At 42.2% G+C, this 25000-nt stretch overlaps 2 protein-coding genes across 4 annotated transcripts in view; one reads left to right on the forward strand and one right to left on the reverse strand.

The window, feature by feature from the left end:
• Positions 1-1956: 1956 nt before the first annotated feature.
• Positions 1957-4572, reverse strand: LOC132459491 (glial cell line-derived neurotrophic factor-like). The gene is made up of 2 exons (XM_060054074.1): positions 3915-4572; positions 1957-3407 (listed from the first exon to the last, which is right to left on the reverse strand). The coding sequence occupies exons 1-2, from the start codon at positions 4135-4137 to the stop codon at positions 2824-2826; spliced, it is 807 nt and encodes a 268-aa protein (XP_059910057.1). The 5' UTR covers positions 4138-4572; the 3' UTR covers positions 1957-2823.
• A 4354-nt stretch (positions 4573-8926) lies between these two features.
• The window catches only part of LOC132459492 (pikachurin), a 33938-nt gene continuing 17864 nt past the window's right edge, over positions 8927-25000 (forward strand). For 2 of the 3 annotated variants that reach the window (XM_060054075.1, XM_060054076.1), the window contains exons 1-7: positions 8928-9591; positions 13211-13320; positions 15726-15812; positions 17825-17851; positions 17995-18112; positions 18638-18773; positions 21083-21249. In XM_060054075.1, the coding sequence (XP_059910058.1) occupies positions 9486-9591; positions 13211-13320; positions 15726-15812; positions 17825-17851; positions 17995-18112; positions 18638-18773; positions 21083-21249 (751 nt within the window). In that variant the 5' untranslated portion in view covers positions 8928-9485. Of the gene's footprint in view, positions 9592-13210; positions 13321-15725; positions 15813-17824; positions 17852-17994; positions 18113-18637; positions 18774-21082; positions 21250-25000 lie in introns of all 3 variants that reach the window. The other variant, XM_060054077.1, reaches the window with a different exon arrangement.

Here is a 25000-nt window from a genome sequence, read left to right on the forward strand (position 1 = left end):
GAAATCAGTTGAAACGCGCCCCCCTGAAATCCCTGTGATATCTAAATCAATTAGCGTGTGCAGTTTTCCTTCCAGTACAGCGTAGCACCTGTTTGCCCCCTCTTCACCTCCGGAGATGTGTCACCTCCTTCAGGTATCGCTGTCTGCAGCCGCGTCCCCTTGTTGTCTGATATTCTATCCTTCATTACATCCTCCCCTGACACTGGGGACAAAGGAGCGGGAAACCCATCCACCCTAATGACGCCGCGCTCCGGCTGTCGCACGGCTCTGGAGGCTAGCTCTGTTGTCGCGCTGCCTTTTGTGAATGAAAATGCATTTCCACAGTGTATATAGTGTGTGATGGTCCCACCGGTGTCATGGCTAGCTATCTAACAAACAACCATGGGTCGCTCCTGCTATGGTTTTTTGATTCTAGAGTGACTTTATTTAGGATGTTAAACCATTTGATATGCTTATAATTTGTCTTTAAGAAGGACCTTGTTGGGTGCCTTGTTGATTTATGTACTTAATTTTGGTTTCTTCTTTTGTTAATTTTGTACCACTTTTTTAATGTTCTAGCTTTCGAAATTAGGCTTTGGATGTTCTGAGCCTCACTCTTAAATCTATTTGCATTCAAACTTCTGCTTAATGACTCAATGGGAGTTTGCTTTATCTCTGAGAGCAGTATTATCATTAACGCAGTATTTCTCTTGTGATTCAACAACTCATTGTTTAATTATTACCGAGACCTTCAACGTGCTTTCAGTTATAATTTGTAGTTTAGAGCATTGCCATTGAAATCTATCAAACAACAGCTTTTTTTACTGCAGATATTACTTTTGTTTGAAATGTTTTGAAGAAATGCCTACACATTAAAACGTACCAACACTGCCTGAAAAACCCACAAACCCAAGGGCCATTTTATCTAGCCTAAATCAAATCAGTCTTTCGAAAAAACCACCAAAGCAAATCCAATTTCAAACAAAAGTCATGTCTGTGGTGAAAATGTGAGACAGTGCAGGTTGAACTACAAACCAATGAATTCAGCTCATAAACCCACAAGCTCTACTAATCGCTGGCCCTGCGACAAACCACTGTATCTTCTCAAAAATGTTCTGAAGCAATTACCTCATGTTGTTTTAAAGAGGATCGTATTGTGAATGAAAAACGAGAAGCTTCCCGCGTCATCCCAACGTGACCTGACCGTTAATAAAGAAGAACTCTTCTTGTGGGTGATCGGGGCCAGGGGTGGCGGAGGTAACATGAGAGTATAGCACGGGGGCAGAGTGAGGGACACGCTTTACTTTTAACTGTACACGCCAGCCTCTCCTCTCCCCCTACTCTCCATTCACCGCTATATCACCCGCTTGTCCTCCTAGGACAAGGCCCACGGTTAATCCTATTGTTTTAGCTGGGGGCCTCTCTCTCTCTCTCTCTCTCTCTCTCTCTTCCTCCTCCTCCTCCTCCTCCTCCTCCTCCTCCTCCTCCTCCTCCTCCTCCTTCTCTCCTCCTTCTCTCCTCCGCGTCTTCCAAACGCTTCAAACGTCCTGGATGGTTCTGGGTTGGAGGTTTATTTGTGGATGAAAGAGCAGATGAATTTTACGGCTTCTCCTGAAACTCTGCCTCATCTTTTATTTTCCATCTATGGAGTTAATTCAAGTGGATAATGTGGATTTTCCCCTCCCTTCTCTATTTGCCAGTTTGTTTATTTGATAGTATCAGACCCCTCTTCCTGTCTGTCTTTCGTCCGTTTTCGGATCCTACATTTTTGTGACAAGAGGTATATCAATTGTGGGGTTATACTATATATTTATGTGTGTGTGTGTGTGTGTGTGTGTGTGTGTGTGTGTGTGTGTGTGTGTGTGTGTGTGTGTGTGTGTGTGTGTGTGTGTGTGTGTACATGTGTGTGTGTGTGTGTGTGTGTGCGTGTGTGTGTGTGAAGGAAGAAGATTAGGAAGAAAGTTAGGTTGCAGCAAATTACTATACATTATGGTTGATTTAATAATATTAATATGGTAAAATAATAATGATATCATAATTATAACGTGGTAGAAAAATAAAGGCATGTTTTGGAGCAAGAATACACGTTTGGTTACAAATAATGAAATGTCAACATAAAAAATGCTTAACACTCACAAAAAGACCAAACAAGTAAATATATTTCCAACAGTCAGGCAATCAAGGAACATGTAAACGGTTAAAGCATTCTGTCAGCTATATTTCTGTGCATTTAAACACCATTACTAGTCTACTGTGTGATATTTTGCGTTCTTCATCACTTTGCAAATAATCTTGCCTATTTTAATTCAATCGTTGGCATACTCCATTATATAACTTCCAACAATAACAATAAATAGTTGATTTCATTATTTTTACTCATTTTATACAAGAAATAATAAATAACAATAAGTTACTTAAGAGTTTGAGAATCCTTTTCATAAGTGAACACATTTGAAGTTGGACATAGATTGTTTACACTGTAGGAATGGATGAGGTTGAATCTGGCAGAACCACCAGGGAGATAACAGAAGCATCAGAGTGATGTTGAGGAGCCAGCACAGAGCTTTTAAAGGGTCCCAGCTCTGCCATATTGAGGCACACTCCATTTGGGCCTCGGTTATCTTTATTGTCTCTTGCGTTCCTAAGCATCACTAACACACACACACACACACACACACACACACACACGCACACACGCACACACACACACACACAGCTCTAGCAGAGTGTTTCCTGACGACGTGATCAATTAAAACTCTTGAGAACATGAGACAGAGGGAAGCAGAGAGACCTGGCTCGCAGCAGGACCCGGTGAAGGCTGGAGCAGGTCTGCAGGTCCCCGTGCTACACGCAACCGCACCTCCTGGCAGAGTGCTTCCGTATGGTGTGGTACACCAGGTTGTCGTCCAGAAAGGATAGGTTATCGTCGAATGCTATTGGGCGGCAGCAGGGGTTGGGGGGCGCGTCTCTGGCGCCCAGCCTCCTGTCGTGAGCGATGTTGTGAAGGATCTTGTCGTAGTTTGTCTCGGACTTCCGACACGGCCCAGAGCAGTACCTGAATATCATCTCCTCCTCAGACTGGTAGCCCAGGCCCAGGTCTGTCACGTTGAGATGGATCTGCTTCAGCACGCAGCCCTGTCCCCCTCTTCCTCTTTTCCCATTCCTCCTCCTGGCCCCTTTAACTCCTCCTCCTCCTCCTCTTCCGCCCCTACTGCTCCTCTCGCTCACTGCCGTCTTCCTCCCCCTTCTGTGGCGAGCCCTGGAGCTCAGGTTGACCCTGGCGGTGGCCGGGGCGGTGGAGGGGGAGGACGAAGGGGAAGGAGGAGGAGAGGCAGACTGAGAGGCAGAGCGGGGCTTTCGGCTGACGGTCACTCGGACAGCGTCCACGGCGCCGTCCAGACACTCGGCCAGGCGCTCCTCTACCGCGCCTGAAGGAGGATAGACGTGTTACGGTTCTGCTTCAAGATTGGCTCTCTATGGCTCTCATGTCTAACCGTTCCAGAGCACACAGTTAGGCCTGTGTGTTCTAAATAGAAGCATAATAGTCAATACAAATAAAAGGCAGCATCAGATAGGCTACAGCGTCAACAAAACCGATATCAATCCAATTAGGCTATCCAATAGTGAAGATGAGCAATTATATTATATATAAATTATATTATAGTCTTTAAAACTTGCATTTAAAGTTTGGGAATAGTTTGGAGACTTCAAGAGTGAGATAGTTGCACCACCAAACTAGAATGGCGCCATCGCTAAGGCATCTGTGGCAATTGATGAGGTGATCTCTCGGAATGCTGGAGGCCAAAGTGAGGTAGGCCTATGAAGTGCGACTGACATGTTCATGTTATCAGATCAACGGCTCAGAAGCTGAGCATATAACCGCGTCTACGTTAGAGAAGGATAACACGCAAAGGGGAAAACCAAAAGGCGCTTACTTTGTTCAGTATCTGCCATCCTTTCTAGATCGTCTCGGTCCGTGAAGACTCGGGTGTTGGCAGCTGGATTTATTGATAATCGGATCTTAACTGGCGGCGTTTCGAGGGGTCTCTCGGGGGGATCTGAGGTGGACGGCGGTGGTCGGCGCGGTTGTGTCCGGGGGCTCGTGTGCACGGAGCTCAGCAGAAACAAACAAGTGGTCAGGCTATCCCATAACTTCATTGTCCACTTCAAACCGAGGGAAGAACATGACGTTACGCGAAAACAGCCGCCATCCAATGGTTTACATATCAAAACATTAAAGAAAAGGGGTTTTGACTCAGAATCAAAGTTATTTCGTTTGACTGAAAAAGTTGTAAAACGTTTGCAAAAAAATCGAATCCCTGAAAACAAAAGTCAGACCACATATATCCAAAGGCGCCAAAAATAAATATCGTATTCCAAGATAGTTTTATTCCCGATCCCACATTTCCAAATGAATTGAAGCTGTTTTCCCTCCGCGCACCCCCTCTCCGCAACTCGGCTCCATCAATATGCGCCGTCAACAGTGAGCGGAGAAGGGGAAGGTTGGAGCAGACTGGGAGTGGTAATGACGTCTAATAGTCCATCCTCTGCTTACTCGCCATCAACTGGAGATGAAGAGCATAACAATATAGAATAAAGGGAGGGAGGGAGAGAGAGAGAGAGAGAGAGAGAGAGAGAGAGAGAGAGAGAGAGAGAGAGAGAGAGAGAGAGAGAGAGAGAGAGAGAGAGAGAGAGAGAGAGAGAGAGGGAGAGGGAGAGGGAGAGAGATAGAGAGAGAGAGAGAGAGAGAGAGAGAGAGAGCGAGAGAAAGAGAGAGAGAGAGAGAGAGAGAGAGAGGGAGAGAGGGAGAGAGAGAGAGAGAGAGAGAGAGGGAGAGGGAGAGGGAGAGGGAGAGGGAGAGGGAGAGAGAGAGAGAGAGAGAGATAGAGAGAGAGAGAGAGAGAGAGAGAGATCACTCAGATTGACTTTCCACAAACAATCCATTATATCTCTCATCTTACTGTTTACGTTCTGAAGATGTTGGATAAAAACACACGTTTCCAATCAGCCCATAAAAATAGAATGAATACCAAATACCTTTGTTGGCTGCTAATCACACTGTGGGTAGGATCATAAAGAAAACAGTGAAGATCGGGTAGCCTATTTACAGTCTGAAAATGTCCTGATAAATGTTCCTGGCAAATGTTGATGATAAAGAAAGTGTTTATTCAATATTGCATCACGCACAGCTGGCTTTTATGGAATGTTGATATATAGTTCCAAACATTGATCCTGATTTTTGCATGAACACATTTTCTCGTTTAATTTAGGTTCAGGCTTTAATGCTATTTTAACTAAGCAACTACATGCAGTTTATGTGATGGTGAATACAGTTTAAAGACTTACATAGGCCTGTTGTGAATACGGACTATAGAAATACAGAGGGTAAGGATCTTGTATTGAGATCTGACTTGTGAGTAAATGCGGTCATGGAGACATAGCCTAATGAGGGCCCTGTAATCAGACTATTAACCACAGCCTGCTTGTTTCACACCAGTGAAAGCTGGCAGATCTTAAGCTTCTCATCAGCGTTGCGTTGGGTAGCCCACATCAGGCCCAGGAGTTACACGTAACAATCTTTAAATTAATCACAATTAAAATCAAGTAAGAGAAGTCAATGTAAAGGATATCACTTAATTTACTGAAAAAGGTCCAAAAATATATTTGATTGTTTTTTTTTAAAAGAAAGAAAAACAGAAAATGGGCCTAACATTGAATAGCATTGACAACACTTGCTAACGTCCACACCAGTTAGTCTAGACTCTAAAAGATTAAGGGGAGGCCTTTTTTGCAGCGCACATAACTGCATGGAAATACCTCAAGCAGTGTAATTACAGCCCTACCATGCTAGACTAGACCAAACAGATGGCCATTTCCTTTCTAGCAATTCAACGGAGGTTAATCTCAGGCTGATCTGCAATTGAATCTGGCAGCCATTTTGGGGCTTGATTTGACTCACACTTACACGGGGCTAATCGCATGGGTCGTTTCACCCCTCATTATTGCCTCCACGCGAAACTGCAGCCCCTGATGGCTGTGCCTGGGAGAGGAAGGAATTGACAGCTTGAATCGTTCGGTGGGGGGGTTGATGAGGGACTTTATTGCTGCCAGAGGGGATGCTGGGTAAAAACCTTGCAGAATAGGCCTAAGTGTAAGTTTGCTATTGTTTATTCATAGTGGATAAAATAGTTAAAGGGGTAAGGTAGAAAGCCTTTATCAACCGATCATAGCATGTGAATTCTTTCTGCTTTCTGCCATTATGAGAGGTTAAAGATTTTAATACATTAGATATAGATAACACTAATCATCTTTAAATAGTATTTAGAAGGCAACTTTTCTTTCAGATTATATATTATTATATTCTAAATATTGTTATAGTTCGGAATAGTGTAGCCTACTATATGCAGTAGTAACAGTGTGAATTGTGTGATTGTATTAGCAGGAAATTGATTTTGACAGCAGTGCATGATTGCATGAATATATAAATATGTGTTCACTGCCTCGACTACTTTTCCTTAGACAGATTTTGTTTAACCCGCACCATATGTAGATTGCATCCCCGGCACATTTCTGATCATTATTTCGGGAATCTCTAAAAGGCCTTAAGTAGACCAATTAGTGACTAATTTGAACTTAACTTTATACTCGAATGAAATAAAGATAAAAGATGAATAGATGTTAATGTTGACTGTGCTTGCATATATTGTTCTCTATTTTCCACTATATGGCTGCTTAATTAGATATTCCTTCTTGGGTTGTCCTTTAAGATAATGATCATGGGCTATACTACCTTGAACCCAAATGAGAATCACTTCATAAATATATGCTTTGTTCATTAATCATAAACGTGTAATACCTCTCTCAGCCATTAAAGGATGACTCATGGCCAGCACAATTCCCTTAATGCCATATTTCTGTAATAACGTTGTCGTTTTTAGAAGGCCAAATAGCCCAATATGTGCTTAATATCGCGTAGCAGAATGAGCACATTGAAGTTTGATATTTGGTGTATCGTATTGTATCCTCTTCCAGACCGTACCAATCTGGAATAGCCTTTAAAATAGCTGAAATCATCGATAACTCAGCCAAAGATGCTCGACAATTGCTACAACTAGAGGGCACTGTTGGCAACGCTTCTGTGTGTAGACGATCAAATTAAACCCATGACGTTGCAATCAAATGGATGGACCTCAAATGGTTCTACCTCTTTATCAAATCAAGTTTTTCCCGACATTTTATAATACAATCTGTCCTGATCTTCCAGCCCTGCCGGGGTAACAGTTGGTCTAAATGTATTATTATTAATAATAATAATAATAATAATAATAATAATAATAATACAATAATAACGATGCTATTAAATAAGGATAATGTGAGTGGGATAATGTGTGTGTGTGTGTGTGTGTGTGTGTGTGTGTGTGTGTGTGTGTGTGTGTGTGTGTGTGTGTGTGTGTGTGTGTGTGTGTGTGTGTGTGTGTGTGTGTGTGTGTGTGTGTGGTGTGCATGTATGTGCATTGTGTGTTTGTGTGTGTCTATGTGCGTTTGTGTGAGTGCCCTGTCCTTGCACCAGTAGAACCAAAAGAGATGTTCAAGGATAAGGATAGTGAATTCCTGTCATGCTCTCAATGGCACTCCTTAGAATAATTCTAACCTGATTCAATCTCATTCAGATCAGAAAAAGGTCACTAATCATTCAGTTTAAGCTACTGAATAGTCAGGCAAATAAACACTGATTAGGCTATTTTACCACTATTTTTTCGGAAGAATATAAAGAATAAACAACTTAAACAGGTGCAGAATTTTGCAGAGGAAATTGAGTGATATCTTTGTTTATACGCCATGCCTCTTACTGATCATTGTTATTCTAAGCAAATATTGGGTGGGATGGGATTCTTAGGATAAATTAAAAACATAACTTCTTAAAATTATGAATCATCTTCTAAAAGGGCTGAAATGCTTGGGAGAGAACTGAAGAAAAGAATACAACAAAATTCAGTTTGAATCTAATACAATTCATTGTTCTCGTCAGTGGAGTACAATCTCCCATCGACGCATATAACTTTACGTTTCTTTGTATTTTTTGTTCTTGTTGTTTTTGTAATTTTGGTCAGTGACTTTCATCCTAACTGAAGTCCCACTAGCGAGTTCGGGACGTTCATTTCCATCTCAAAGGTCAAGTGTGGTGCATCTGATGTGGGCCTTCATACCACACAGTAGGGAGATAAAGTTCAACCAGAGGTATTAGTAACAATTGGGTACCTCCATGAATGCCACGACACAAGTCGTTTCACTAGTTGTGGTGGTGTGGCTTGATGCTCTGTGCCTCATTTGCTTAGTGGTTCACTCCTCTCACTCCAAAATGGAGCGGGTTTAGGATCTCCTTACCAAACGATACAGACATTTCTGGAAAATATTCCCATTCTAAGTGCTGCAATGATGCGGACCAGCTGTATAAATGCCCTCAATATTCAGTGAATAAGTGTTGTTGGAGTAGGTGGTAAGTCTAGTGTAAAGTGAAAGCATATATTCTATAAAAGATAGTTGAAGTTATAGTCGATTTAAAATGCATCCTGTTAGACTAATGGAGGATTTTATATAGCAATATGCAGTAACTTTCTCTGCAGAATTATGTATGAGTTTAAATGATCATGACATGAAAATGAAATGTAAAATGTCGCCAGGGTCATGGCAACATTTTGCGTGTTGATTTATCCCTTTGGGCCTGTACACTAATTGTCTTGAGATGTCCTATTCCAGTAAATAAGAAGAAAGAATGAAAGAAATCTGGAAAAAATGTGTGCTTGAAGCAAACCGATGTTCCGAAAATGATTCCAATTATGTCTCATTTCTTTTTGCACTAGTTATAGCAATTATCCACCCATCCCCCCCGCCCCCTCCCTCCCCACGCGCACTTGTTGGAGTGTCACACGCAGCGGTAGCTCTGCTGTTTCAGCCGCGAGACGTACTCTCCATCTGGGGCGCGAGGAGGGATTACGCGCTTATTATCTTCTTAGCTCTAAATGGCCCCGCGTTCCTGACTTCGTCGTCCCCTCTGTCGTCAAACAAACTCAGCATATAAAGCGGGAGAGACAAAAGAAATGGCATTAAAACGCCATACGATATTCTTTGTGGAAATAACTACCTATCGCTCTTTCGAAGTACTATTTCGCGCGTAAAATCGTGACACCACTGGGTCGGCACAGCATCGCCACGAGCCCTGTTCCGCGCGCAGGGTCGTTAGGATAGGCCTATAAGTGATCTTTTGCAGACTTTAATCTTATCAGTGTCAAACCGTAGTTGCCTTCTTCACCCGGCCAGCAGAAGATTTTTCAGGGTCGTTTCGCCTTTCTTCGGTTTAAGTTTAAGCTTTTTTCTTCACCACCCATCGCGGGTGTTTGTGAGAACTTTAATCGGTTCAGCAACAGCCAGGCGACACTTTTATAGGTGTGTTTTCGATATAGATTAATATGACGGTTTGACCGGTTTACTCTTGTGACTAAAATAAGATGGAGTCTACACACCCAGAGAGGCGTCTGCTCCTCTTGTTTTTCCTGGTCGCGTTCATCAGCCACGTTTGTTTTTGCACCAGGAAAACAACCGTTCGTAGATCAGGTGAGTTAAAAAGCTGAAATAGCCTGCACTATAATTAAAACTTCTACTGTTTCCTATATGGTTATGGTTATTATGGCTAATGTGAGTTTATAGTGTTATTGGAGGCTTACCACAATAGGCTTAAATCATATTCTTAATGGGTAATTTTTGTTTTAAACTAATGAGCCATGCAATTTAACTTATAATAGGAATGTACTGTACTATTATTACAATGTATGCAAATGTGCGCTTATTATTATTATTTCCCACTTTCATCCTAACATTAAAGGATGCAATTTGCATAAACGTATACATATATATATATATACTGTATACACATTGTCATTGTCCAGGGATTTTGCAGTAGTATGATGCTGATGATTTACCATATTAGTAGTTGTTTGAAGTTTCGTGATAAACCAGTGGGGACACAATATCGAGTCCTGTCAAGTTTATTCGTCTCACAATTGCAGTCTCTAAAGGCTTCACATGCCCCCCTACAGACAGCACTCCCCCACCCCTAACCATAGGCCCAACCACTTACCCCTTACCCACCAACACTTTGGACCGCTCCAAAGAGCGAGCCGGTGTGCTGAAATACAAGCCTTGAAAGACTTTCTGCACGACTCTCTTTGTTGTCCTTTCTTTCCCTGGCTATATCTTTGTTTCTGTTTTTCTTCCCGCTGTCTTGTCTGAAAACACACAAAAACATTCCTCTCTGCCTCTTCTGGTTCTTCTTGTACCACAGACAAATATCCCTTTCACTGGCCCTCTTTTAGACAACCAAGTTGTGTCTGGGTTGTCTGTTCCTGTTTTGTTACCTGTCAAGGGAAATCAGTATTTGTTGTCCGCGCAAAATAATACCACAAGGCTTTGGAGTCAACACGTATTGCCTTTAATGCTCGAAATTGCCAGAGATAGACGAACGTGTTCCAAGGCAGAGTTCACCCTGGCCTTATCAACCTCAACCTTTATATTTGTCCATAGCACGCCTGCTTCAGACCCTTTGAACTGGCTGTTGCTTGTTTTTTCCTTGTAAAGCCAGACATGGGCTACGTCTCAGACCACTCATCCGCCTGTAGGAGACGGGTTAGGGCCTTATCTCCCGGCAGGGCTCGGCGGTCAGAACCCATGGCCCAGCCTCAGATAGAGCGTTGAGGGGTTAAGCTGACAGACTGTGGTGTTATCACACTCCCAGGACACATGTGTCTAGAAATGAATTCTTCTTTGCTAAAAAAGCTATTTTACTTTGAATTTATTCTTCGAGTAATAGTCCTAATAATATAATTAGCATTGTTATTATGATTATGCTAATTATGGGCTGCGAGTGCAGTGGGGAGTCACTGCACCTGCAAAATATACCTTTATGTTCAAACCCAATCCACTGGGCTGAACCTCGGAGCCTTTTAGTCCTTGGAGGTGGTAGAACTATAGAGCTTAATGGGAAACAGTAATTGATACACACCAAGCCCTGCATTGGAGTCCTGCATCCTTCAAGTAAACGCAGTGTATGCCATTGGTCATAGCATTAACTCCACGTTCCCGAGTCCTCAGGGTCAGAGGGGCATTTGCTGGTGAAGGAATTAAGCTGACATACTGTATCACACACTCCAATGGAAACAGGAAGGGCACGGGGGCTGGTGGAGGAGAGACAAGAGAGAGGAGGAGAGCATTCAGAAGGTCAGGGGAAAGGTAGATGTGTAATGAGGTGAGAGCAACAGAGAAGAAGACACAAGCGCAGTAGAGAGCGAACAGAGTAGAAAGAGCAATAGAGCCACACATGGCATTCCACTTTCTGATCGGTTCGTTCAGCTCGATTTCTGTACCTGTTCTCGTAGCCGCTCACAGATAAACGGCCGAGATTGTACGTGATCGTTCACATGAGATTGGATAGCACAAGGTTAGAATGATCCAAGTATTATCAGGTATTATCGCTGATATATTATTGATCGATTTTATTAAATCGACAATGACACACAATTATTGACAAATGTTGTGTGTTGTGCGTATGATATCTTGAATGTTGTGATGTCTGGATGGGTTTCACACCATGTGAGTTTGTGGGTATTATAACGTAAAGATGCAAGAAGAGCATTGTGAGGGCTTGAGATGGCCAAAGATGTCAGTAGTGGAGAGGCATATCTGAGTAATAGATGTAAGAGATGCCTCGTAAATTCTGCTTTCGCGCACACAATTCTGTTTCGCGCACACACATGATCCAGAGTATGGATGGGTGTGACTGCTCCTCCGGTTGCCCCTCTGAGATGCATGCAGGCTATAGAAGCACAACGGGTGCAGCCTCTTGACCTTTGCAGGTGTCATGGAAGTGCACACAGGGCTTACCACGGAGGTAGTGACACCTGCACTCCACGATTCCCCTGGGCATTTTAAAAACGTCACATACCAATATATGTCAAACTGGCTCCAGTAGCTTCTTTTTTTTAACAGTTTCCCAAGGTGCCAGCACTCCACACTCCAGGCTTGATAAAATAAAAATGTGTGTAACATGGCTATTTTTTTGCGAACTATATTATTGGCTTTTATAACATTATTTAGGTCACCACAATGATGTAGTAGCAATTCCCAACCAGCCTGACTTGAGAAATATAGAGAAACTGTTATTATTATGATTGCTTATTGGGTAAAGGCAGAGATACAAATATATGTAACTTTGTATCTATCTGTTTCTATCTGTGTGTATATTATATATGTGTGTATATCAGTCTATATCCATCCATCCATCCATCCATCCATCCATCCATCCATCCATCCATCCATCCATCCATCCATCCATCCATCCATCCATCCATCCATCCATCCATCCATCCATCCATCCATCCATCCATCCATCCATCCATCCATCCATCTATCCATCCATCTATCCATCTATCCATCCATCTATCCATCCATCCATCCATCTATCTATCTATCTATCTATCTATCTATCTATCTATCTATCTATCTATCTATCTATCTATCTATCTATCTATCTATCTATCTATCTATCTATCTATCTATCTATCTATCTATCTATCTATCTATCTATCTATCTATTAGGGCTACTAGATTATGGGGAAAAAAAATCATAATCATGATTATTTTGGTCAATATTGAAATCCCGATTATTCAATTTTAGTTTTGGCATTGAACTCCTTCATAAAATGTGTTTTTGGCTTTTTTTTTTTTTTTTTCTTATTAGCCTTTAATTTTCCAGAAATATTCTCATTGAGATTCAAAATCTCTTTTTCAAGAGATTCCTGGCAAAGAAGGCAGCATACAAACATTGTATGCTGTAGCCAACATTGCATTGAAAGTGTGTGTTGAAGGTTTCAGCTGAAGGATTGATAGACTGCAACTTCTTCTGTTACCATAAAAGGAAGTAGAGGTTTAAGCAAATCCTAACCTTGCTCAAAACACAAATCTTTGTGTTTTGAGATCCTTTTTTATTTTTTCATGCAAATGGGTACTCACCAAATGTTTGGGGAGCCATAGTTTTCCTACTTAAAAAATGCAACCTTTTCTCTTCAACAATCTTTTCAGAAGACAAGGCTACCATCCTGATGGCCCGCTCACGTCTCTGTCTCCCTGTCTACCTGTCTCCCTGTCTCCCTGTCTACCTGTCTCTGTGTCTGTGAATCAGATCGTCTGAGTCCTCCTCTGGACATCCAGCTGGAGACGGTGAACTGCACCGCGGTCAACATTCGCTGGAAGATGCCTCGACGGCATGTCAGTACCATCACTGGATACAAGGTGAAGTAAAAGATTAATGCACTTTCCACCTCGCAATTCTCTTGTTAGCGTTAGTGTGTGTGGGTCTGTGTAGTCAATTCAATTGTATTTGTATAGCTCTTAATCACCATTACAGTCTCAAAGGGCTTAACAGGCCAACTATTTATGAAACCCCCCTGACCCAATCCCCCAAAAGGGCAAGAAAAAAACTCCTTTGTATGTGTGTGTGTGTGTGTGGGGGGGGGGGGGCTATGGGTTTCATCAAGCCTTGTGAATATGTACAACATGTGTTGAAAAGTTGTCAGTGCATATAACTGCACAATATGTAGAACAACCAACGTTTGACAAGTTTACTAAAAAATGTTGAGGAGAATCAAGATCCGGGCGGGTTTACTAAAGTATAACTGGAGAAACCTACCTAATAACACCAAATAAGTAAGATGCAATACGATATGGATGATCAGAAGAGTGCTCAGACTAAGGCTCAAGCTGTATGAGAAGGGATTAAACCTTACATTGAACCAGTCTGTGAGGTCTTATGTACACAATGGTCTGCTGTACACAATGGTCTGCAGGGTCAAATAGTAAATTTACCAGCAGCAAATGATTCATAGAGTAGAAAATACTTACATATTAAAGCAATTGCTTGGTCTGCAAGTAAAAATATGCAATTCTAAAAGGTAGTTTTGGACCCTGACTGCCTGTAGAGAGTTGGAGAAAGAATATTATCAAATGGAACCGTGCCTTGCCACCCATTGTCATGCCTTTGAGATTTTCCCAATCACAAAATGTACTGAGCCAATTACAACATGGTCAGACTCTGAGCCAATCACACCACGGACTGAGCCAATCACAGCACATCAGAAGCAACTGCTGGGTGCACTATTCAGTCCAATTCAACAGTGTAGCCATCGTTCATGAAAAGCCGGAGGGCTAGTGTAAAATCTATCTATGAGTCAACAAATATAAATATCTATTCAAAATAATATAAATATATCAGTACATATTCAACACATCCATGAAACACCAAAAACACTTCAAACATCAAACAATATTTCCGAAATCAAATTGCCCCTGAGTTTTGTTTTATGTTACGCAGAAAGTCAATTTTGCCTGCAGGCTACTGATGTAGAGAGCCGTTCCTAGTGGCTTTTACGCTGCCTGTCAAAGTTATTATCTAGTGCAATGTCCTTGGGAGCCTGCTTGCCATTTGGACATATCTTGGTGCTTTAAAACCCAACTCCCTTCACTGTGATGTTTTTCAGCTTTTGGGCTGCCTCAATACTTACCTATAGTGCTTTCTTGATAGATTTGATTTTAGAATTTAGAATTGATTTAGAGTGAGTTTAGTGTCACGTGATTCATTCTGGTAAATACACATGGAAGAAAAGATGGTGTGATTTCAGTGCTTCCTTTAGATTTTCATCTTGCTTTTTCTCACAAATATAGGACTGCAGAATGAAACATTTTCGTGTGCTTTTCTTACAGTGCTTGTAATGACCTGTAATGCCTCTTTAACACAGCTAACGTTTCATTTGTAAAATGTTGTTGATTTATGGTTTTTCATTCATAAACTAAACTTGTTCATGCAAAAATGATCATGCAGTGGTGGTGCAATTCTTGGAAATATAACCACACAAATGAAGTAATTCAACCTAACTTTCTGCTGTGTCACCCAACGGTGTATTCTTTTTTAAGTACAGGTATGTATTTACTGAAAGTTTTCGTTATTAGCTATATTCTCAAAGAGAGCGAGAGAGAGAAAGAACAAGTATCCATGCTGGTAATTGTATTTCTAAAGTTTGTTATGAGTCATCCAATAAAGCGCAGATCAGCAGGTGTTTATGAACATATGTCTGCACTTAAGAGGATTAGTCGCAGGGCTACTCCTACTCAAAGCTAAGCATGTGTGCTCCATCAGCCAATCACTTGGGATGTTGATGCTGATCTCGTTTTCATCATAGTATTCCCTCCTCTTGCTTACGAATCTTCAGTCTCACGTAACAATCTGTCGCCGTGTGCCTGATGCTGCTTTGATGTTGGCAGGAGGACGTCTAAGTTTGGGAACCAGATCTGAAAATACAACTATGTGATATAACTTATGCATGTTGTGCTACGCTACGACTTTATTTTGTGTTTGTATGATACACAGATTCAGTCCATTCAGACACTGAAGTCATTACCAATGGTTTTAAAAATGGGTATTTGGTATTGCCAATTTAATTGTTACTGCAGAGGGGGGCAATGTAATAATTATAACATCACATTTCTGTGTTTGCGTGTGTGTGTGTGTGTGTGTGTGTGTGTGTGTGTGTGTGTGTGTGTGTGTGTGTGTGTGTGTGTGTGTGTGTGTGTGCCTGTCTGTGTGTGTGTGTGTGTGTGTGTGTGTGTGTGTGTGTGTGTGTGTGTGTGTGTGTGTGCTTCAGGTCTTCTATAAAGAGATGAGGAACAGCCGCCCAGGTGGTACAGCCTCCATATTGGAGGTTCCTCTGAGTCTGGACATGCTAACCACTGTAAGTTAAGCTGCATTTACTTTACAAAGCCTTTTCTGGCCTGATTAGTTGTAAAATACGTAACCCGAGGTTCATGTTAACTATTTTAACCAGCTAGTAAATCTCACACTTCCTGCCATTCGTGCCTCTTTTTCTAATAACTGTAAAAAATATTATCTTAATTTTGACAAGGTTGATGGACTGCGGTCCGATTTCACCCCCTCCGCACCTTTCAGCTATCCTACTTCGCGCTCTGAATTTTCTCCTATCTCCCTGCGGATCCTTTTAAACACTGTAGCTCACAATGCCCTTCTCCTCTAGTCACTGTGATATCCAGTGTCCACAAAATGTATAAAATCTGTCCTTCCTGTTTCAGGTCCCAGCTTACTCTCTATTATCAACTACTCACATCCGGTTCAGTACTTGACTTCTTTATAATTGAAAGTGTTCTTTTAAAAAAACCTTCAATCAACCCATTATAAAGCCATTTTAAACATGAATTACAAACCAATGTCCAAGCTACCGTTTTATCTAAATTCCTTAAAATAATCCTGACGGACAAAAACTCCTGACATCCTTATGTATACTGCCAAAGGTGAATATTCCATTCTCCATTCTACTTGCCTCGGCAGTAGCTCAGGAGGTAGAGCGGGTTGGCTGGTAATCGCAGGGTTGCTAGTTCGAGTTACTCCTGACCTAAACTGTTGCTTTGCATGGCTGACGCTGCCGTGAATTTGTGCTTGAATGGGTGAATGTAAGGCAATTTTGTAAAGCGCTATGGGTGGCCACTGGTTACATAAAAGCGTTATAATATGATTGCAGTCCGTTTAAAATTTTACTAGATTTGACTGCTGAGTTTGAATCCATTAATAATACCACTTTACCTGATAGGTTGCGTAACTGGGCTGGCTTTTCTACTAAAGCTTGAATTTGAAATAAGTGGTTTCAGTCTTGCTTGAACATCTTTGTCTGAAAGTACAAATAATGCAGCACTTTTTTCGTGCTTGGATAATTAGGCTTCCTGTGATTCGGAACACAATGGTAATCTTTGGATAAATCCATGGAGGTGGCTAATTCAAGGAAATATTATTCCAGCAAACTACCCTCCTTGACACATGATGAATTTGGAATCAAAAAACTTGTCTGAATCTGGGCAAGAGGAGCAAACGCCATTTTGCAGATATCTCGGCATGTTCCTTGACCCTGCTCTATCTAAAACCTGACAAAAGTTATTTAATTGAACCTCATAACTGCAGTTTGTCAGTTTACTGGTCCATTTCACTCAAAATATAAATTCTACTGCTTCTAATCTTTGTATCATCTTTGAACAGAATATGACATTTGATCCTCATGTTACGAAGCTTGTCCAGTCCAGTTTTCATCAGCCAAGAAATATGTATCAGATAGAACCTGTCTGCCTCGGATCTTGACCTATTAACTCAAACTTCAATTTTTCTCACGTCTGGATTATTGTAATTCCCTCTACAGAAGCCTCAGTCAAGCTGCTCTTGATCATCTACAGTTAGGCTTCTTACTAGAACTAGCCGTCGGTCTGACATGACTCATGTTCTTGCGTCTTTCCATTGGCTTCCTGTACGATTTTAGAATAAGCTACAAGATCCTGCTGATTTCATACGGGGCAATGCATGACCTTGTTACTCATTTGTTTGGTCATTCACATATGTTGTATCTGTGTGTTAAAACGTGTTATATAGATACTGTTTTACTTACTTAACTTAACACGTGTTGGGATCCGATGCCTTCAAACAGCCCATTGCCATTTAGAATGTGCCATCATTCGCTAAGCTCTGTTGCAAACATCACTTCTTATTTAAAAATCCAATAAATGCATGCTATCTATTTATCAATAAGGAGAGTTTTTTAATTAGATATTATATTTTTCTCATATCAAATTTAGGGTTAGGGTTAAAGTTAGAGATCAGAATTGGATAATTTGGATATTATTAGTCTTAGAATTCTGGCATGCTTGACAACAGATATTTCTGACTAAAATGTGCTTTTTACTTTCATAGGGGCAGTTTGACGGACAAGCAAGTTTCGTAAGTGTTATTGTTTTCAACATCTCAAAATGTTAATTTATAAGATAATTGATTAAAACAGTCTATACGTCATTCCAAAAGTTAGTGTCTCTTATTTTAGTTCCTTGTTTTGCTCTCCTTTGCTTCTGTCCTGCATTGTACAGGATGTAGACATTGGAAGCCTGAAGGTGAACACTCAGTACAGAGTGAGTGTGGGGGCATATGGTTGGGCAGGAGAGGGAAGGCCAAGCATGCCTCGAGATGTTAGCACTTCTGCACAAGGTAGGACTATAATGCTCAGAATCACACCTGCATGTCAACGACAATCTCTACATGCTAATAATAAAACAGACATGCTGATATATTCAGCTGAAATCTACATATATATGTAAATAACAGCACGTGCATGCTAATAAGTATAAGTATAAAGCTGTATGTTAATTACAACCCCTTTATGCAAATAACGACAGCTGCCTGCTAATAACAACACCTGTTTGCTAATAACTACATTAAAAGTGAATAACACCTATTTGCTAATGAGTACTGCTAAAGGCTAATAACAACACTGATTGCTAAAGAACAACATCTTAAAGTTAACGTTGACAACACCTGCATGCTAATAAATATATCAATAGAGAGACTTGCATGCTTTACTATATTTACATGATGCTCATATGACGCTCCATGCTGTTAACCTCCATGGCTAAATGTTATTTTGCCTCACAAGGTCCTTTTCACACATCTGTATCATGTTGAGTTAGCCTCTGAAGAAAACACATGTTTAAAGTGGTATTTTTTACTTAACAGAAATGTGCATGCCCCCATCGCCACCCACCCAGCCAATGGTCGCGGCAGTGTCTGAAACAGAGCTTGCGTTGTCATGGAAAGAAGGAGAAAGTGAGGGAAGCGCACCTGTCCTCCACTACCTTGTTGCTTACATCAGGTAGGACATATAGCTGAGTGTCTCAATTACGATTGATTAAAACTCTCTCTCACTTTCTCTATCCCTCTCTTTTTCACTCAAATTGCTATACAGAGGCTGATACACACACACACACACACACACACACACACACACACACACACACACACACACACACACACACACACACACACACACACACACACACACACACACACACACACACACACACACACACACACACACACACACAATTATAAAATGAACAAATACAAAATAAAATCCCTCAAGGAGGGATTTGCAGGGTCAGCAAAGGTGCAATCAAATGCATCTTCTGTACCAACAAAGCACAAAAGAACCCCTACAACAACCAATATTTTTTTTTTGGACACATAAGAGATACATATACCAGCTTTACCCATATCACACCAAGTCCCGAAGTCCAGTCAGTCCCTGATTGCCCGTTCCTTCTTCTTTGTGTTGAGCAGACAGACTGGTGGGGATCTGAACATGGAGTCCTTTACACAGTAAAACACTGGTGTTCTACATGAAACACTGCTCATGGAGCCTTCCACGGGCCTGCTCAGTACAGGCTCCTTTTGTTATGACATGAGGGTCACAGGGGACATAAGAAAGAATGAGGTCTATTCGTAGCATAGCTGTTTGGTTGCAGATATTACAGCAGGGGACAAGCCAATAAGATACGCAGACACATACATATACACGCACACCTGCACGCGTGTGCACACACACACACACACACGCACGCACGCACGCACGCACGCACGCACGCACGCACGCACGCACGCAACGCACGCACGCACGCACGCACGCACGCACGCACACACACACACACACACACACACACACACACACACACACACACACACACACACACACACACACACACACACACACACACACACACACACACACACACACACACACACACACACACACACACACACACACGTTGCCAACTAGACTGGCATGTATTTACCACACAGTCTGTTGTCTCAAATTAGTTGTTTTCAAAAGTGTTATCTTCTGTTCCATAATGATTGGCCATCCATTATGTTATTATTTCAAGAAAAAAGTTTCTAAAAAATTAGGAAATGAAAGAAGAACAGAGAGGAACAATAGATGAAAGACTGAAATGAACCTAGCCAGGAAAGAATGCCACTGAATTATTAAATGGAACACAGGGTACCATACACCACACAGTATTTGTAAAGGCAGTACAAGTCCTCAATACAGCATTGAGGACTGAAGAGAGGAATCCAGAGCCGTGAGAGAGGGAGGCAGAAACACACAGGGCATTAAACTGTCGGGTTAATGTGACGACTTTACATGACTCAGATTCCCGAGTTTGCATGCAGAAGCTCCCCCCCCCCACCCCCGTTCCACCAAGAGTCATCTCAGAGCCAAATCGTTTGCCTCTAGACATCAAACAGAACCCCTCTGAAGAGAGACACTTTAAGGCTGTGGAGATGACTCTATTCAACAAATTGTTTTGGCCGCAGGCATCTGTTGAACTGGCTAATACGGTGTTGCACTCAAGAGGCCTCTGCTAGCCGTGGAAGTCAGAAGAACTAGGGGGGCTGGAATGCAGAAGAAACAATCTGATGTCTGGGCCTTCAGTTTGTCTGTTTGGTGTTGTTTGGTTGTATCAGCCGTTCCAACTAGGTTTCCGTAATACTGCGCTGTAACCAACTGTCCCATAGCTGTCGTCCGTTGTACGACAGCTTGTTGTCGCTTTGTTAATGGAGTAAGTGTGTATTTGTTTAGAAATAGTACTGAATAGGATTCAAATTGTACTTGAAAATGCGAACTCGGGAAAGGGAAATCCAAGCACCTCTGTCTCATACGCACGCATGCACGCACACAGGGACGCACGCACGCACGCACGCATTCACAAACAAACGCACATAACAAACACACACACCCACACATGCACACATGCACACATGCACACACAGGCTGAAGTATGTTGTACCTGTAATAATCTGTGCAGGCTGTGTTTTTCCGCGTGCAACAGTGTCAGCGTCTAAGTGGCTCTTCATCAGAGTGAAGGCGACTCAGGTCCAGTTCATTGAGTAAACGGGGCGCCTTGGTGGCTAACCCTGTACGTCTGTCACCCATGCCGGCATAACAGCTCTTACCGAGGTCTTACTGTGGTCATTTGCTATTTACCATCCCCTCTCTCTCAACCCACAGTCCTAGCTGAAAAATATCCTGTGTGTTGAGCAAACATTTCCATAAACAGCACAAACTCCCATTGCACCTCTTCCAAAATGTGTCAGTGAGTTGCTCTCTGGTTTTCTCATCAGACCAGAGATGGACACTGAGTGGACGTCCATCCGGGAGCCCATCGAGGCCACCTCCATGGTCCTGAAGGGTCTCATGCCCGACACCGAGTACCAGTTTGTGGTGAGGGCCGTCAACGTGCACGGGGTCAGTCCGCCCAGCCAAATCAACACGCCCGTGCGCACCCTCGGTAAGGTCAACAACACCCCTCCAGCTGGCAGGGTCGAAGTCCTGCAAGATGGCCAGAACGCAGACCTACTGTGTAGCTCATGCGTTCGTACATTGAGACTTGCATTGAATTGAGTTTTGCTCACAGCGGACATTGAGGGTCAAACCTAGTACCTTTCCTGCTTAGAAGGGAACTCTCGAGCCACTTATTTGCAGACCAATTCGTAGAAAATCTACTGAGAGTAAATTCGGATTACAGGTTATCCTTTGCACAATGATGCTTAGATAGACTGTGGACATTGCTGCGGCAACTCAGAATATGTTGGCTGAGAATTGAACTCTCTAGGCACAGCAAAGAATTCAGTTATCATCCACTCGCTGTATAGCAGTTGAATACAAAGAAGTCACAGTGACCCTGCTCTCACGCTTCTCTTACTAAACCCAGCTTTCTCAATCAAAAGAGCTACTGACTACGGCACATTCAACAATAGTTTTGCTTGTTGGTCTGCTGTTCCTTTGGTTAGATGATGTGCTTTTTAATATCCAACCTAATAATAGATATCATCTCTCGAACATTTGGTTGGCAATTCATTTTAGATGCATTATTCTCATATTTGTTGAAACTCACTTAATATCCCTAAAGCAATTAACAAATCAAATGCTCTGACCAAAAAATATAAATAATCGGGTATCTGTGGCTGACGCAGGCCTGTAATAAGCCTGTAAATGATTATACAATCAATTTGTTTAATCATTTAATTTGGCCTGAATTAAATGATTGGATGGCCTAGCTGTCTTTCTACCTATCTACCAGTCACCTGTGCACACTCTGCTGGGCACTCATTGTACATGACCAGACTCTTCCACAGGGCTAGGCAGACCTGACTAGCTAGTGAGCTAGTCATGTTTTTAAGGGGTTGCCCTTGGAGGAAGGCCTGAAGGGAGGGAAGGGATTTCTTTTCAGTTGGATACTTTCAAAATCTTGCTTACCCCGGCTGTTGTCTTCAAATTGCCTACCCTAAGTATAACTACTACTTTCCTCTACATGTATTGTTCCTCGTCTGAACTATTGTTTGACGGGAAGGGCGGCGTGATTCAACAATTGTTAACAGTTTTACCTCAATCTGTTTGCCTCAGCTCTGAAATTTTGATTAACACACCTACGCACACAGACACATACGCACAGCAATGCCATTCAAGCAGGTAGTGTGCAGACACAACCACTAATACCATCTAAGCCCAGTAGGCTTAAGGTTGAGTTTAAGTGTGTTTCTGTGCAAGTATGTTTGCGTGTGGTTTTGTGTGTGTGTGTGTGTGTTTGACTGTGTGTGCGCGTGTGTGTGTGTGAGTTTGAGTGAGTCTGTTAGCGTATACCTGTGCATCTAAGCTTGTGTGCTAGCATGTGTGTTCAAGAACGTTAGCGTTTGTTTGTATTGTTGAGCGTACTTCGGTTTCTAATGCATCACCTTTTCGCTTTACACCTGTGCATACTTTCCGTTCTATATGACCACTCCATTGGAAAAACTAGCCGAGTCACGGCCAGAGATTACTGCCCGCCCTCTAAAGGCTGAAGAATACGTTCTCTTTTTCAATGTGGTTGTGCGAGAGAGCATGGTATGCTTCCTGGCGTGCAATGCTGGAATACGCAAGGGGGTTTATCGAAGTAAGAACCTTATTTGCTGTCTGTATGGTGAGTGGCACGGGGCAGGAAGGGAGAAATAACGAAGAGAGAGCTGGTGATGAATAGAGGACAGAGAGACGGGAGAGAGGCAGCGAGAAGGGGGGGAGACGGATGGCAGGGAGGGAGGGAGGGAGGAGGGGCATGATTGAGACAAGATGAAGAGAGAGAAAGAGAAGCATGGTGTTTCTCAGCATGGGTGAAAAGCTGGTATTGTTCCACTTCTCTCCAGACAGGATTAACAGACCAACAGACCCCTCCTTCACCACCAATAACCCACACATACTCGCGCGTACACACACACACACACACACACACACACACACATACCACACACACACACACACACACACACACACACACACACACACACACACACACACACACACACACACACACACACACACACACACACACACACACACACACACACACACACTCAGTGGTTGTTGGGCCTGTTACACAATAGTAGATTGATTAGGTTCTGACTGTTTTTAATTGTTGATCCCTATTCTAGTCAAGTTCATTTTGAGCTAGCAGTTCATTTCAACAGATGATCAAAACAGTGGATGCAAACTTTTGATCAACTTCAAACATTTAAGATTCATATGGATGCATGAAATAGGTCTACACTTTCACACGAAAAATGTGCCTTTCATGAAACATGACAAACCATCAAAATTGTAAAATCTAGACCTACGTATACAAATGAAGTTCTGCTACTTGTGATTGATTTCTGCCCCGTCCAAACTTGCTATGCACGCACACAAGCTAATACATACTGCGCAATTTGTATCGTAATCCATTTGCACCGACAGAAGTTTGATTAAGAAGCCTCACTTTTGGTTGTAGCGCTGTTCATTTATCTCCCCACGTTGCACTGGGTCTGGCTTTATCAGCTGTGTGGGGAGCAGTGGTTCTCTCTAGGGACTGGTGTGTCTCTAGGGCAGGGGTCTTCAATGTTTTCCAGGCCAAGGACCCCCAAACTGATGGAGAGATAGAGCGGGGTTCCCCTACTTATATATTGCATAAAATTGTGTTTTATATTAAACTGGTCCTATAGTCCCATGTATAAATGTACCTTGTTATTTTGCATTCAATACTAAGATATTCAAATAATACACAGGTTCATATATTCATGTTTTGATTTTAAAGATGTGCAAGGTATGGCCATGCCACTGCCATTATAAACATAACATAACATAATAAACTGATACCTGCCATGATCAACAATGTCTGTCAATTGCCTGTAATCATGCATAAAAGCTATTCAGATGGATATTTTTTAAACATAAACGTTGGTTAGTGTCTTTCTTATCACTCCGCAAGTACGCCGGTAACTTATCAACCGCAGAGTGTCCAATTGCTAAGCGACGTCAACGTTTTTGGTGGACTATTTCTCTGTGACAACAGCACTCTCTCTCTCCCAACAGTCTTGGCTGTGCACTCTCATCCAAATACGTTTTGTTTGCGGCGGAGGAGGGGGTAGATATAAAGACCGGCGAGAAACTGACGTTGCTGTGCTGTCCTTCTTCTTAATTGAAGGAGCAGCCAGAGAAAAGCTCTCTCCTGCCGGGCTTTCATTAAAATTTCAATATTTGGAAAAGATTGCGGGGGAAATATAAAAAAAAAAGTCCAATTTACGAAAGCTTTCGTGACCGCCATGCAGTATCTCCGCGGACCCCCTGTTGAAGACCTCTGCTCTAGGGAACAACATACCAAAATTGCTATTGGCTGGTAGGTAGAGAACCGCCACTGGGCCAACTGTCCCTGTGGCGATCATCATTGTCATCATCTCCTCACCATCATAGGCCAGACACACTTCTGTCTACCACTCTTTTCTGCAATAGAAGACTAAGGTCATTGTTAACTATTGAAAATACTCTTATTTGTTTACTACATTGTCGATTTCACTGTTCCCTTGGGCTAACACTTAAGCCAAATAAGAAACTATTCACAGTTTGTTCGCGGATGTTTTAAAAAAGAAAGCGAAAACTGTGGTTATCGTTCATTGTTATGTTCAATATTTATTCATCAATCGTGCAGAGGAAGATAGAGCAACCGCAAAGTCGACCGACATATTCTGTTATCCGCT

This window comes from Gadus macrocephalus, chromosome 6 (assembly GCF_031168955.1).
Source record: "Gadus macrocephalus chromosome 6, ASM3116895v1".
NCBI lineage: Eukaryota > Metazoa > Chordata > Actinopteri > Gadiformes > Gadidae > Gadus > Gadus macrocephalus.